General features: G+C 38.0%; 2 protein-coding genes across 2 annotated transcripts; both read right to left on the reverse strand.

Annotated features, from left to right (window-relative positions):
- Positions 1 to 948: 948 nt before the first annotated feature.
- Positions 949 to 11,758, reverse strand: LOC131989247 (uncharacterized). Its single transcript, XM_059354436.1, has 13 exons — positions 11,617 to 11,758; positions 11,418 to 11,452; positions 10,093 to 10,227; positions 8,596 to 8,782; positions 8,414 to 8,501; positions 8,196 to 8,304; positions 6,493 to 6,584; positions 5,860 to 6,065; positions 5,661 to 5,695; positions 5,043 to 5,177; positions 4,774 to 4,966; positions 4,533 to 4,620; positions 949 to 1,812 (listed from the first exon to the last, which is right to left on the reverse strand). The coding sequence occupies exons 1-13, from the start codon at positions 11,741 to 11,743 to the stop codon at positions 1,689 to 1,691; spliced, it is 1,554 nt and encodes a 517-aa protein (XP_059210419.1). The 5' UTR covers positions 11,744 to 11,758; the 3' UTR covers positions 949 to 1,688.
- Positions 7,892 to 10,634, reverse strand: LOC131989796 (ependymin-like). The gene is made up of 6 exons (XM_059355129.1): positions 10,461 to 10,634; positions 10,344 to 10,378; positions 10,093 to 10,227; positions 8,596 to 8,782; positions 8,414 to 8,501; positions 7,892 to 8,304 (listed from the first exon to the last, which is right to left on the reverse strand). Exons 1-6 carry the CDS (start codon positions 10,522 to 10,524, stop codon positions 8,175 to 8,177), a joined length of 639 nt encoding a protein of 212 aa, XP_059211112.1. The 5' UTR covers positions 10,525 to 10,634; the 3' UTR covers positions 7,892 to 8,174.
- Positions 11,759 to 13,126: the final 1,368 nt, after the last annotated feature.

A 13,126-nucleotide genomic window follows, 5' to 3' on the forward strand; every position in this document is an offset into this window, starting at 1 on the left:
ATTTATGGACTACAATGAGCAGCATTCAAAGAAGAAGAACTCTGCTCCAGGATATAAAGAATAAAGAATATTTGTGTGTCCATCATAATCGTACAGTATGTCGAATAATATAAAAAGTACCATATTATAGTATGGCCAAAATTTAAAAAACAAAAAAAACTGCCGCACTATAGTATGTTGTAGTAATAATCATAGTGTACTATCTACAAAAATGTACAAAAAAGCTCTGAAGAATAGTGGATCATGTTAATACTATAGTTTATCCAAAAAAATGATTTCAAAACACCATATTATGGTATGTCCAATGATATTTTAAATACATTTTATAGCACATCATGTCCAAAAATTACAGAAAAATGGCATATTATAAGTGGTCCAAAGATCGCCATTATAGTATAATAACTATACAAACAAAAAATGTCAAAAAGACATCTCAACATTTCAAAATGCCCCAAAATGCTTAAAATGGCCAAATTATACTCTGTTTATTAATATTAAAGCATAATCTGTCCAAAAATTACAGAAAACCACCATAATATGAGGTGTCCAAAATTTTGAAAAGAAGTCAGACTGTAGTATGTTGATTTTTGTCAAAAATGATCAAATTTTAAAATGCCTGAAAAAGTGCTTAAAATGGCCCAATGACAGAAAGAAAACATTATAGTACGTCCAAAATGTGTGGAGAAAAAAAGGGTCATACTATAGTATGAAGAACTACATATTATCGAGAAAAAGTCATACATTTTTTAAATAAACTGGCCCCCGAAATGCTCCACCATAACCTCCATATAAAGTTTACACTAAAATAAAAATCGTCAACAACTAAAACCAAAAACTATCATAGTGTAGTTTGTCCAGAAATGCCTAAAAACGCTTCAGAATTGTATTTTGATCATGGTAATAGTATATTATGTCCCCAAAAAGAAAGAAAAAAGTCAGTCCATTCAATAGGTCCAAAGATTTAATAAAAACTGTATAATATAGTATGTCGAAAAATGTAGGAGAAAAAAAGTGCAAACAGAATGTAGTTTACCCAAAAATGTGTAAAAACACTTTAGCAAAGTACGTTGATCATGCTAGACATCTCTACACCAGTATTAACAAATACTGAGCATTATAATCTTCACAAAGGTAGAATTTATAAAAGGACTTTCATGAAACGGCAGTATTGAAGCTCTATTTATTTTATATTTTTTTCCATGAGCAATGTAAATCAGTTCACAAACTTGAAAGGGCATTTATAGCTTGTCAGGTAGATTAAATGAATGCCGTACTGTGTCTTGGGAAGGCTGTGTAACACTAGTCCTTTCAATCAATCCCGTTCATAGAGGGTAGTTATTTTAATCAACTTTATGAATGGACACAACGACTATATGATACTATGTGCTAGTAGAGTAATTAGTAGAGTAATGACACATCTATTGTCAGACTTCAGAGATCAACTGGCATGGCTGTGAACTCTTGAAATCAGACAAAAGACCTCATTACACAAATTTTAATATTCCACAAAAACCAAAACACCATAATGAAAAGCTGTAACATTTGACTTACTCCCTGATTGTTTTTTAACGCTAGAACACAAAGGTTGCAACACCAGTAACAGTAAATAAGTAAACAAATCAGTGCAAAGAATCATAATCAGTAGATATCATCAGCACGGTGCACAACATTTCTGAAAAGATTCCATTTTAAAACAAGCTGAAGAAGGTCTCTGGCTCCTCATCCTTCTCTTCCTCCAGCTGGGCGCCCTTACAGAAATCTGGAGGGATGAGCTTTTGAGGGTCCACTAATCCGATCACGTTGTTAAAGAAGCTGAAGGAGAAAAACAGGAAGAACACATGATGAAGTCATCCAGAGAAAAAAATGATTGATGCTCCTGTAATTTACTGCAACCAGGAACACAAAGCTTCATAACCCTATATATAAAGCCAAATTTTGCTTTTACTAGTCTTTATATTAGCTTGCGATCTACAGGTTCAAATTTTGTATCTAATCATTTTATCAGTGTTTTGTTCTAACTCTCAGCAAGAAAGGGAGAGACCAGACCATGCTCCTATATATCCAAGGCTACTATAATGTCATTTGTACAAGCAGTTGTTAGGCAGGGACCTCTGTTGACCCTGTAGTTATGACAGGAAAGGAAAGAGGGAAGTCAGGTGACCAAGTACAAGAGATAAACACACAGGACTTTGACCCAGGAAACCACCATCAGTGTCCTGTGTGAAACAACACCAATAGTACCACAGAGAGAAAAAGATGTAGTGTGTGCCCATACATAGTATGTCAAATGAAGTATGCCAAAAAAATGCCAGGATGTCCTACTGCATCATTTTACAGTATGCAAGCCAGCATGCCCTCCTGGCTCTGTTTAACCCATGTCCTCTGTGCAGCATTTATGAGCAAGAGGGTCAAAGTTCAAGATACAGACGGGGGATTTTTTTAAAAGATATAAAAATAAAATGAAAATGAAAATGAAAATAAAATACAGAAGATATTACCTTCATACATAAATATACATACATTATATACTATATATATATATATATGTATATATATATATGTATATATATATGTATATATATATATATATATGTATATATATATATATATATATATATATATATAGTATTGTATTACACAGATATTGTACAGAGTGAAAAATTATTGTGGCATGTTAAATATGTTGTAATATGAATAATGAATAAAAAGAACAGAGAAAAATATACATGTTTATATTTGCAAGGGATTTACGCAAAAAAGCATAGAAAACCAGATATAAAATGTAAACAGAACACACACACACACACACACACACACACACACATATATATGTACACGGTATGTTATGTTGTAATAATAAATATGCAAAAGTAGAAAGTGTGCTATTCAGTATGGTGGTAAGTATACGTATAATCATAATCATTTTGATGGTGTGCTGGAGCTTGATAATATTGCCATGCCCTTCCTATGGAGATATTGTTACTTTGTGTGGCTTTTACTTTGAAAAGCAGCCTTGTCCTGGGTCCCAGACATTTATTCTACTAAGGCAGTGGTTCCCAAGTGGTGTCCAGTGAGACAAGTCCAGATGTGCCATGGAATTTTGTGACAACCACACGCAATTAATGGTTCACAGCAGTATTGCCAAAATGAGTGCCTGTTACTGGCAGCAGGAGATCAACATGTCCTCATACCTAAATGTAATAAATGCTATTTTATACACATGGTTAATGTTGTCAAGCGGTGCAGGTTGTTTCGATTTAGGCACAAAAAGAGTCAGAGGGAGGTGCTGTGGTTTGGCTGATCGACATCATTTGCACCTGCTGAAACCACCAAAAATAACCCATATGAGCCTTTGGTATTGCAGAGAACATGCAAGAGCAACTTTAATTATACATAAACATATGGTTTGGTAGGCTACAAAACCACTGGTCTAGGTTTAAGTCAGATATTTCTTAGTAAGGTTTTATAGACGACAGTTTAAACAGTAAATAAATACTAGAAGTGAAGCAGTAACAAGGTGGAAGTGACTACTGAAAGCAGTACTGAAAGAATATCAATATAGATGTGCCTTGAGATTTTGGCTTGCAATTTGGTGTGCCTTGGGCACAAAAAGTTAGAAAACCACTATTCACTTTGTGGGGCTTTTATTTTGAAGGCATCATGAGCTCTCTCGCTCATGTTGGCTGGTTGCTATAGTGATTAGTGTAGCATTAGGGAGTGGAGCACATCAGCTGATAACTAACAGCTGAAAAAGTCCTTTAATGGAGAACGCACCTCTCAAACTACTCTTCTTTTTCCAAAAACCGTGTGTCCTAACCACAAAATATTGTGCTCATCAGAAAGATAAGGCTCTCCTGAATGCATTGATGTAGGTTTCATGTCTGCTCAAAAAAATTTGAGCAACATCATAGGTTAGAAAACTGTCCTTTTCTGTTTTTTCTAGAAATTTCTGGTTCCAGTTATCATTAGTCTCTATGTGAGAGTTGGATGGAGATGCTGTCACATTGAGGCGCACTGAGCCAAAACTGTAAGTCCAACTGATTCCAGAGTAGGATGTCTACAACCAGCACAAATTTCTCTACAATCTGGCCTATGAATGATTTATACAGAGTGAAAGTTTTGGGAGGGAGGACAGGTTGTTTGGAAACATTTCAGATAACTTCCCAGCATTTCTCCACTCTTAGTGTGACATCATCCACTCTAGGTCTTAACATTCCATGCAATACACACCCATTATAAACTCTGAAACACGTTGAAAAAAAATCCCAAAACTTAAACTTCGTAGTGTGTCTCAATTGTGTACATATTATATGCAACAGTACATGCATGGTAAGGACAGCTGCTGCGCATACTGAAAGTAAAAGTAAAAATAATTTGATTTGGCCTACTACAACTGTTATGTTTTGGTACGAGGACGTGTTGATCTCCTGTGAGACTTAGTCATATTGTATTCAGTTTTTATTTTTCTAACAAGCTTGTGTTGAGAAATCTTACACTTCCCATTTTGTGGGTTGTCATGTGCATGTACTGACCTTGTCATCACCCATCCACTTCTACTGGTATGAAACAGAGTGCTGACGGGGATGCATCCAAACTCGGTGACAGTGCTCATGTACTGTGCTGCAAAAACAGAAGTGTGTCACAAGTTAGCACCAGCCGCACAACCAGAAAAACTGGTTTGTGAGTGAAAAAGACAAAAGCAGTGATTAGACAGCTGACAAAGTCATGTGCTACCACATGACTCGTATTGTGTAGTTTCCCTTTTTACTGTACCTGTCCCCTTCTTCATCTGCACCTCTCCAGCCCAGGTGTTGACCAGGAGTCCCTGTCCTGGACCAGAGGAGCTGCCCAACACAACCTGTGCCAGCAGGGTGGAATTCTGTGGGATCTCGAGTGGGTGGAAGTTTGCATACAGTGACTTCTTGCAGCATGTTCTGTTCCTGTAGTTGATCTTGTACATGACACCCTGCAGGACAAGATGGCATTATACAGCTGTTTATGTTGTGCATGTTATCTTCTAATGTACATACAATGCTATGTACCTGTCTGAAGAGTAAAAGTGCCTCAATCTGGAAGGTTTTATTGTTGTAAGATCCAAACTCTTTGAAGCGGATGCGCTGTCCCAGTGCGTCATACATGTACTTGGCATAAGCCATCAGCTTCCCACTTGCGGTGGCCTTGAACCAATGACAAACATGTGAATGAACATTTTATTCTGACAGCGAACAATGCTTTGCCTGTGACCATATTAGTTCAAATTAAACATATTTTCAATCAATCTTTTTTAATATATAGTTTGGTTTTGGAAATCCAATCCAATCCAATCCACTTTATTTATATAGCACAATTTTAGCAAACACAAAGTTTCCAAAGTGCTGCACAAACAATAGATAGATAACACAATACAAAGAGATGTAGTCAACAGGAGAACAGTAAGATGCGATAAGATAAAATAAATTAAAAATGGGATAAAAATAAATAAAATAAAATGTAAAATGTACTGCCCGCACAAAATAAAATATGCATGTATACAAATAAAAACAAAAAAAACGTAAAATCAACACTCAACGTGGTGTTAAAAGCCATCGAGAAGAGGTGGGTTTTAAGAAGAGATTTAAAATGAGACAGTGAGGAGGCCTGTCTGAGGAAATAAAACTTACCACAGAGAAGCGTCCAGTCAGCAGTGGTGGGGATGCTGTTAAAATGAAATATGTTTTATTATAAATGGATTAACACAGCTGCAGCGAAGGCCTTTATGAGGAAATATCCTCATAAATGGTAAAGTGAAAATGAACAGCATCATCATATAACTCAGAAGAAAACTATATATTAAAATTCAACATGTATTGTTGTACTCACTGCATGGCTGTGGTTTCTGAGCGAGGCAGCCCACTGCCAGGCACACAAACAGGACGAGGGCTCTCATGCTGTCTGACAGTAGATACACTTTCCACTGCAAACAAATATGCTGCTGCCTCAGAGCGCTCACTTCCTTATAAACAAGCTGGTGAGGCTCCTGGTCTGGATCCACTGCCAGGTTTTCTATCCATCCTTTTACACCTTTCCTGTCAGAATAAAACACACATCTGAGTAATAATATGGGGAATTTGCTTGTATCTCAACTGGCACCAATGGAACAAAGGCACCATTAAAAAAAAGTTATATTAACCCTCCTGTTATGTTGTGGGTCAAATTGATTGATTTCAAATTTTAAAAATATTTTTTAAAAATAGCTAAAAGTAAAAAAAAAAAAAATCAATGTCATGTAAAATCATTGTATTTTATATGTAGGTCTGTTCAATATGTATATTGACCGGGGCCGGGGTCAAAATTGAGCCATGAACATTATTGCTGTTCCTGAGAAAGGAACATAACAGAAAGTTTAAGTCAAAAGGAAAAAAACAACTTTAAAATCCAAGGAATTTAGAATTTTAAATGTTTGGGTTCAAGAGGTTAAAAAAACAAATGTGTACAAAAGTCACCTGATGTCACCTGATGATTGTTGCATAAGTATGGAGCATGCTTCGGGAGCGCGCATCGGGAGCGAGCAAAACACAGTACCTGCTGCAGAACGGTGACAGATGGTCGCGTTATGACAAGTAGAAACAATTTAGGCCTTTTCTACTTTGTGATTGTGTGCGTGAGTGGATCAGGTGAGGATCGGCCCATGTTTCTGAAGATGTAGAGAAAGTTTATGTGATGATATATAGTGCTTGTTAAGATAAGATAAGATTACATAAAACTTTATTTATCCTGCAGTAGGGAAATTTAGTTGTCATAGCAGCTCAAGATACAGGCACATAGATATAACAACACAATACGCATAAGAATATAAAAAAATAAGACATATACAGTACAGGCCAAAAGTTTGGACACACCTTCTCATTCAATGTTTTTCCTTTATTTTCATGACTATTTACATTGTAAATTCATCAAAACTATTAATGAACACATGTGGAATTATGTACTTAACAAAAAAGTGTGAAATAACTGAAAACATGTCTTATATTCTAGTAAGCAAAGGGTGGCTACTTTGAGGAATCTAAAATAAAAGACATGTTTTCAGTTATTTCACACTTTTTTTGTTAAGTACATAATTCCATATGTGTTCATTCATAGTTTTGATGCCTTCAGTGAGAATCTACAATGTAAATAGTCATGAAAATAAAGAAAAACGCATTGAATGAGATGGGTGTGTCCAAACTTTTGGCCTGTACTGTACATACATTCTATACACATTCTATAAATACATGTTTGCTATTTGGCATTTATTATTAATATATATTTTTTTGTTTTCCTGAGAGTACAATAACTGTTAATAACTTTAGTTCTATGAATGTATCACCAGATTGTTCAAGTTTGTATAAATGTATACGTTTGGAAGAATGTGATTTAAAGCTTTTTGTTTCTTGTATTTTCAGAACCACGCATTCACTTTTGTAGCCTCCCTGATCTGGAATTAAAGAATCCTCTATGAACTTGGCAGGAATCATTTTCTCCATAGTCATCTAACCCAACCAGCGTTGTCCCGAGGTCCTCATCCTGACAAATTGCTCTCATTAATCCACACAGCTGATAGAGTTGATATCCACTTTTAAAAACCTTTTTACTTGAATTTTACTGTGGAAACCAGTCTTAATTTTTTATGTGTGTGGAAAAGAGAATTTGGTGGAGTCTACCTTCTACTTGTCATTGACTATGGCGTGGTGTTGTCCAACCCTGATTTAAAAAACGGTCGAGAATAATTTGCTAATTATCTTTTTAAAGTATCACTTTATTCATTGATATGAGTTAACCATAACTAATAACTATTGTTTTTGTTGAAAATATATCTCTTAAGGCGATTGTCATTTTTACTTAATTGGAATGGACAGAAAAAAAACACACAATACAGTATTTAGATTGTATTTATTTTTAATAATTGGTTATGATCTCTGAGTGTAGACAAAAGGTTTTAAACCTTTGTTTCGAAAATATGATCTGTTGTCAATATTCATAAGTGTGCCTTTAAGTTCAAGACAGAAAATGTAGAAAGAAAAGAAAACTGAAAAAAAGATCAAGATCCATAGATTGACATGGTTTTAGCTGTAGTAAGTGTGATGAATATCACATAGCAAAGCTGTGATTCAGTGGCTCAACTTGTTTTATTTCAAATCATTAGTGAAAGTACGCCCTCAGTGCATTTTATGGAACACGCTGAGAAAGTCTGCCGGCTCCTCTTCACTGTTCATCTCTGCGTCCTGGCAGAAGTCTGGAGGGTTGAGGTGACTGGGGTCTGGAATCCCAATGACGTTGTTGAAGTAGCTAGTGAACAGAAAGACCTGTCAACTTGGCTGATATTTCTGATTTCAGCATGTGGCCTGTCACCCTCACAAGAGTGATATTCACAGTGTGGATGTGAATGTAAGCTTACCTTAGCACTATCCATCCATACTGGTCAGTTTTGTACAAAATGCTGACAGGGATGCATCCGAATTCAGTGACTGTACTTATGTATTTTCCTGTACGTTTAGAGGTGAAAATGAATGTATTAATAAACTGGGAGGGAAGAAACAGACAAATAAAAGACCTTTCTGTGACTGGAAACTCTCTCACCTGCTTTTTCAGGCAATTCTCCTGTCCAAGTGTTAACCAGGAGTCCTTTTCCAGGTCCAGATGAAGTGCCCACAACATACTGATCCAGCAGAGTTGCGTCTTTTGGGATTCCCATAGTTGGAAAGTCTGCCTTCAGAGGACTCTTCTTGCATGTGCGGTCATGGTCGTTAATCTCGTACATGACAGCCTGAAGGAGAAAAGTCGTAGGATGAGGACTGTTGCTAATTTAGATTAATTTGACTTTTTTTCCTTTCTTATTTTTATACCTTTTTCTACATAATTTTTAATAGAGAGCAAACAAAATGACAAATTTTTGTAGTCTTATTTTTTGCATTGGATTTTGTATCATTGCAGAAAATAAACTATGTGGCAAACACACATTTCTGATGCTTACCCGTTTTGTTCAGCAGGATAATCTTCACAAATGAACACCACTTTTATCATGTTTGAAGCATAATGCAGCTGACAGAAGTAAAAATCTAACATTATACTATAGCAAACTACACCACGGTCGCATGACTTGAACATCACTACTGTTAGCTTCAGACGATCTCTGACAAGCTAACCAGCAGTTTTGACAAGCTGGAGAATCTGTAGCCTTATAAATTGTTTATTAACATAATAATAACCTACAAGAGTTTGCAAGAGCACTGAAAAACATGACGAGAGGCTGTGAGGTGGACTAGTGAGAGAGTTCCTGTCTGTGTCTGGCGTGTTGATGTTTAATGTCCCCGACAACCACTGAAGTCTCATTTAGCCACTTGTTAGCAACCACCTTTTTAAGGACCTGTAAAAACTCACAAATTCACAAGTGGGATATTTGTTAACCTATCTTATGTCAACAAAACATGAACATCTCTTTAGCTTGTGTTAACCACAGACCTCATGTGGTGCCCTCAGTCATCTAACCAAAAACCCATGTGACCGTGGAGCAGTTAGCTATAGCAACTTTAGCTTTTTACTTTCCTCGGCTGCATTAACGATTCAAACATAATAAAAGTTGTGTTCATTTGTGAAGATTATCCTGCTGAACAAAACGTGTAAGCATGAGAAATGTGTGTTTGCCATAGAGTTTATTTTCTGCAATGATCCAAAATCCAATGCAAAAATCCCATAGGAGAATTCACAATAGACACCACATGGATGGTACTTCTGGCTTGGCCTACAAAAATTCATAATTTCATTCATAGACAGATGAGACAGATAAAGGAAGCTAGTGTAAACTCCAATACATTAAGGTCAACATAAAATTGTACTTATGACTAACTAACTAACTAACTGAACTGCAATTTCTAATGTTGCTTCTATGTGCTGTACTTCTGAAATGTTGTCTTTTTATAGACTTCTTTGAGTAAGGAGCCCATGCTTAAGGCAACTATTCATTAAAAAAACAATAATAACATATTGTAAATCAGAATTGGAACATGTTCTTGTACTTTTCACTTCTAAAAACTCCACAATAAATATTTGTGATGTGCAACTGCTTGCTTTATTTACCTCTTTGTAGAGCATCAGAACGTCATGCGTGAATGTCTTATTCTCGTAATTTCCAATCTCCATGAAGCGGATGCGTTGTCCCATAGCATCGTACAAGTATTTGGCGTACGACCACAGCTTTTCATTCTGTGTGGACTGAAGACAGATCATGCCAGTTTACATCTCCCTCTTTCACATATTGTAATTCTGCCTAATCATAATGCTCAGGTCCTGCTTTATGATGCTCATATAACACATTATGTAACACTCACCACAGTGAGGGCTCCACTCATAAAACCAGGACTTTCTGAAGAAGAAATTTGAAATGTGAAATATTGAAAAAGCATAAAACACAATCACCTCCCCCTCTCTTAAGTTCTTTTACTTACCGCATGGGTGAGGCTTCAGAGCCAGGCAGCCTGCCAGTAAGCACGATAATACGAAGAGTCTCATACTTTTGGATTCCAAGCTCCTGTTGCCTGTCAGCCACAAACACTCTGGTGCTCGAGTAGAGTCACGTCCTTATATATAGGAACGCCAGGGCTGGAGGAGGGAGTCCTGCTTCCGTGGTTCGTTTTTAACCGTGTCCTGAAAGTCATGCATTGGACTGAAGCACTTGTTATCAAGATCAAAGACAATAAAAGCCAGTCACTCCTTACAAATGACACTTGTCCTACTTTATGATCACTGGTTAATGTTTTTAATGGAAGAGACAACTGTACAGAAGACTGTGGGTAAAACTTTAAGATAATATTATACCAATTTAAAGCATATGTTCCTAATGTATACTGATACAGTACATTTCACTGAGAAAAAAAAGAAGCAAAAATACACAACTTTTAGTTAAATAGTTTTAGAAAAGTGCACGTATGCAGAGTGACTGTGAGGTTTTTGCACAGTGGGTCAGGGGTAAAGAATTCTGTTGGTGTGCACAAAAGCTGGAGCCTAATAAACTCAGAAGTGGATTTATTTTGCTGACTTGAGGAGGATTACCTGTGCTTATAGCTCCATGAATGACATCATTGTCATGTGATGCAGAGGTGTGTGATCACTGTAAAGATGACATCAACTTGTTGCCTAATTTTTACCCTTTATACAGCGTTTCCCCAAAACTTAATATTTACACATGCACATGACTTACACAGTAAAAGCTGAGGTCATGAACTTCAGGCAAACTGTAACATGCAGTTTTATAATACATGCTCATAATCCTTCATTATTATCAACACTGGCTGTATTAATCTGATTGTTTTGAATGCTTTGCCTGTGACCATATTAGTTCAAACTAAACATATTTTCAATCAATCTTTCTTAATGTATAGTTTGGTTTTGGAAATAAAACTTACCACAGAGAAGCGTCCAGTCAGCAGTGGTGGGGATGCTGTTAAAATGAAATATGTTTTATTATAAATGGATTAACACAGCTGCAGCGAAGGCCTTTATGAGGAAATATCCTCATAAATGGTAAAGTGAAAATGAACAGCATCATCATATAACTCAGAAGAAAACTACATATTAAAAGTCAACATGTGTTGTTGGACTCACTGCATGGCTGTGGTCTCGGAGCGAGGCAGCCCACTGCCAGGCACACAAACAGGACAAGGGCTCTCATGCTGTCTGACGGTAGATACACTTTCCTCTGCAAACAAAACAAGCTGGTGAGGCTCCCCATCTGCACCCACTGCCAGGTTTTCTATCCGTCCTTTTACACCTATCCTGTCAGAATAAAACACACATCTGAGTAATAATATGGGGAATTTGCTTGTATCTCAACTGGCACCATCTGCGGTGCATAAGCACTGAATGGCTTCGTCTTGCGCATGTACAGGTCGAGTAGTTTTACCAACAAAGTCACGTGTGACCCCCTGATGACCCATGGATAGGTTATATCTTCTGGTATCATCAGAGGATCTTTTCCTTTGTTCTTCTCGTGTCGCAGATATACTACAGCTGTAGTGTCAGCATATGCAAAAAAACCTTACTGGAGCCGCTATAGCCGAAGCTAAGTAGTTAGCAGCTTGCCGCCGGTAGCCTTGTGACCAAGCCGTTTCGGTCGGATATTAATTGTATTAATATTAATTGTTATTAATTAACATCATTCCTTGTTTGGGTTAAGCCAGATGTTCATTTATTATTACAATGGAATACATAAATAACTATATATACTTTAAAAAAAAGAAAAACCAAGAGTACAGAGGCTGCTTTTTCTTTGTACAGCCTTGTTGGTGAAGGCAGTGGGAAGTCTTCGCTCCCGCTCCCAACATACGCTGCTTGGTGGTGTCATAATTGGCGGTTGCAATTATGATGACCACTCATTGTTGCTCTGCCTGCATGGCTTTTCTGCAGCCTGAGGATGGCCATGACCTTTGCCCATCATGTCTTGGCCTCGAGCACTTGAGGGAGGGCCTTTCAGAGAGCCCGTGCATGAACTGCAGCCTCATGCACCGAGCAGTACGGGCTGCTAGGCTGGTTGGGGTGGAACAGCTTCTGGGTGGTGTGTCCTCGCCAGAAGTATTGCCCCCAGACCAGACCCGGCCCAGTCGGCTGAAGCGCCGGGCGCAGAGGCTGAAGGCGTTCCCTCCAGAAGGGTGGCCAGGGGGTCTAAGCTGGCTTCCAGGGTGGACCAGCTGACGGCAGAGCTTCATCAGATGAAGTCCATCTTTTTGGCTCTCCAGCCTGAGACTGGTGCAGGGAGTGCTGGTACGCCTACTCCTTCTGTGACCATGTCTGGCCCAGAGGATGACGTCCTCTCGACCACGGCCTCGGCCACTGCATTCAGGGAATATGAGGAAATCACAGGCCCTCAGAACACCATCTCCCATGCCTCGGGGGCAGGATCCCGTTCTTCGGCTCACAGCTCGGAGGGGGGATCAGAAGGTAGCTCCATGGGGGCTATCATTCGTACGGCCCTGGCCTGTATACAGCTCGACATGCCACAAGCCCAGCTGCCTCCAGCAAGTGCTTTTTTCAGGTGTGTTCCGACCCAGACTGCCTTTGCAGTGCCTCCTTCAGAGGAATACCTGAGGGAACTGCATGCATGTTGGAGGGACTCCGG

Source organism: Centropristis striata, chromosome 17, assembly GCF_030273125.1.
Source record: "Centropristis striata isolate RG_2023a ecotype Rhode Island chromosome 17, C.striata_1.0, whole genome shotgun sequence".
NCBI lineage: Eukaryota > Metazoa > Chordata > Actinopteri > Perciformes > Serranidae > Centropristis > Centropristis striata.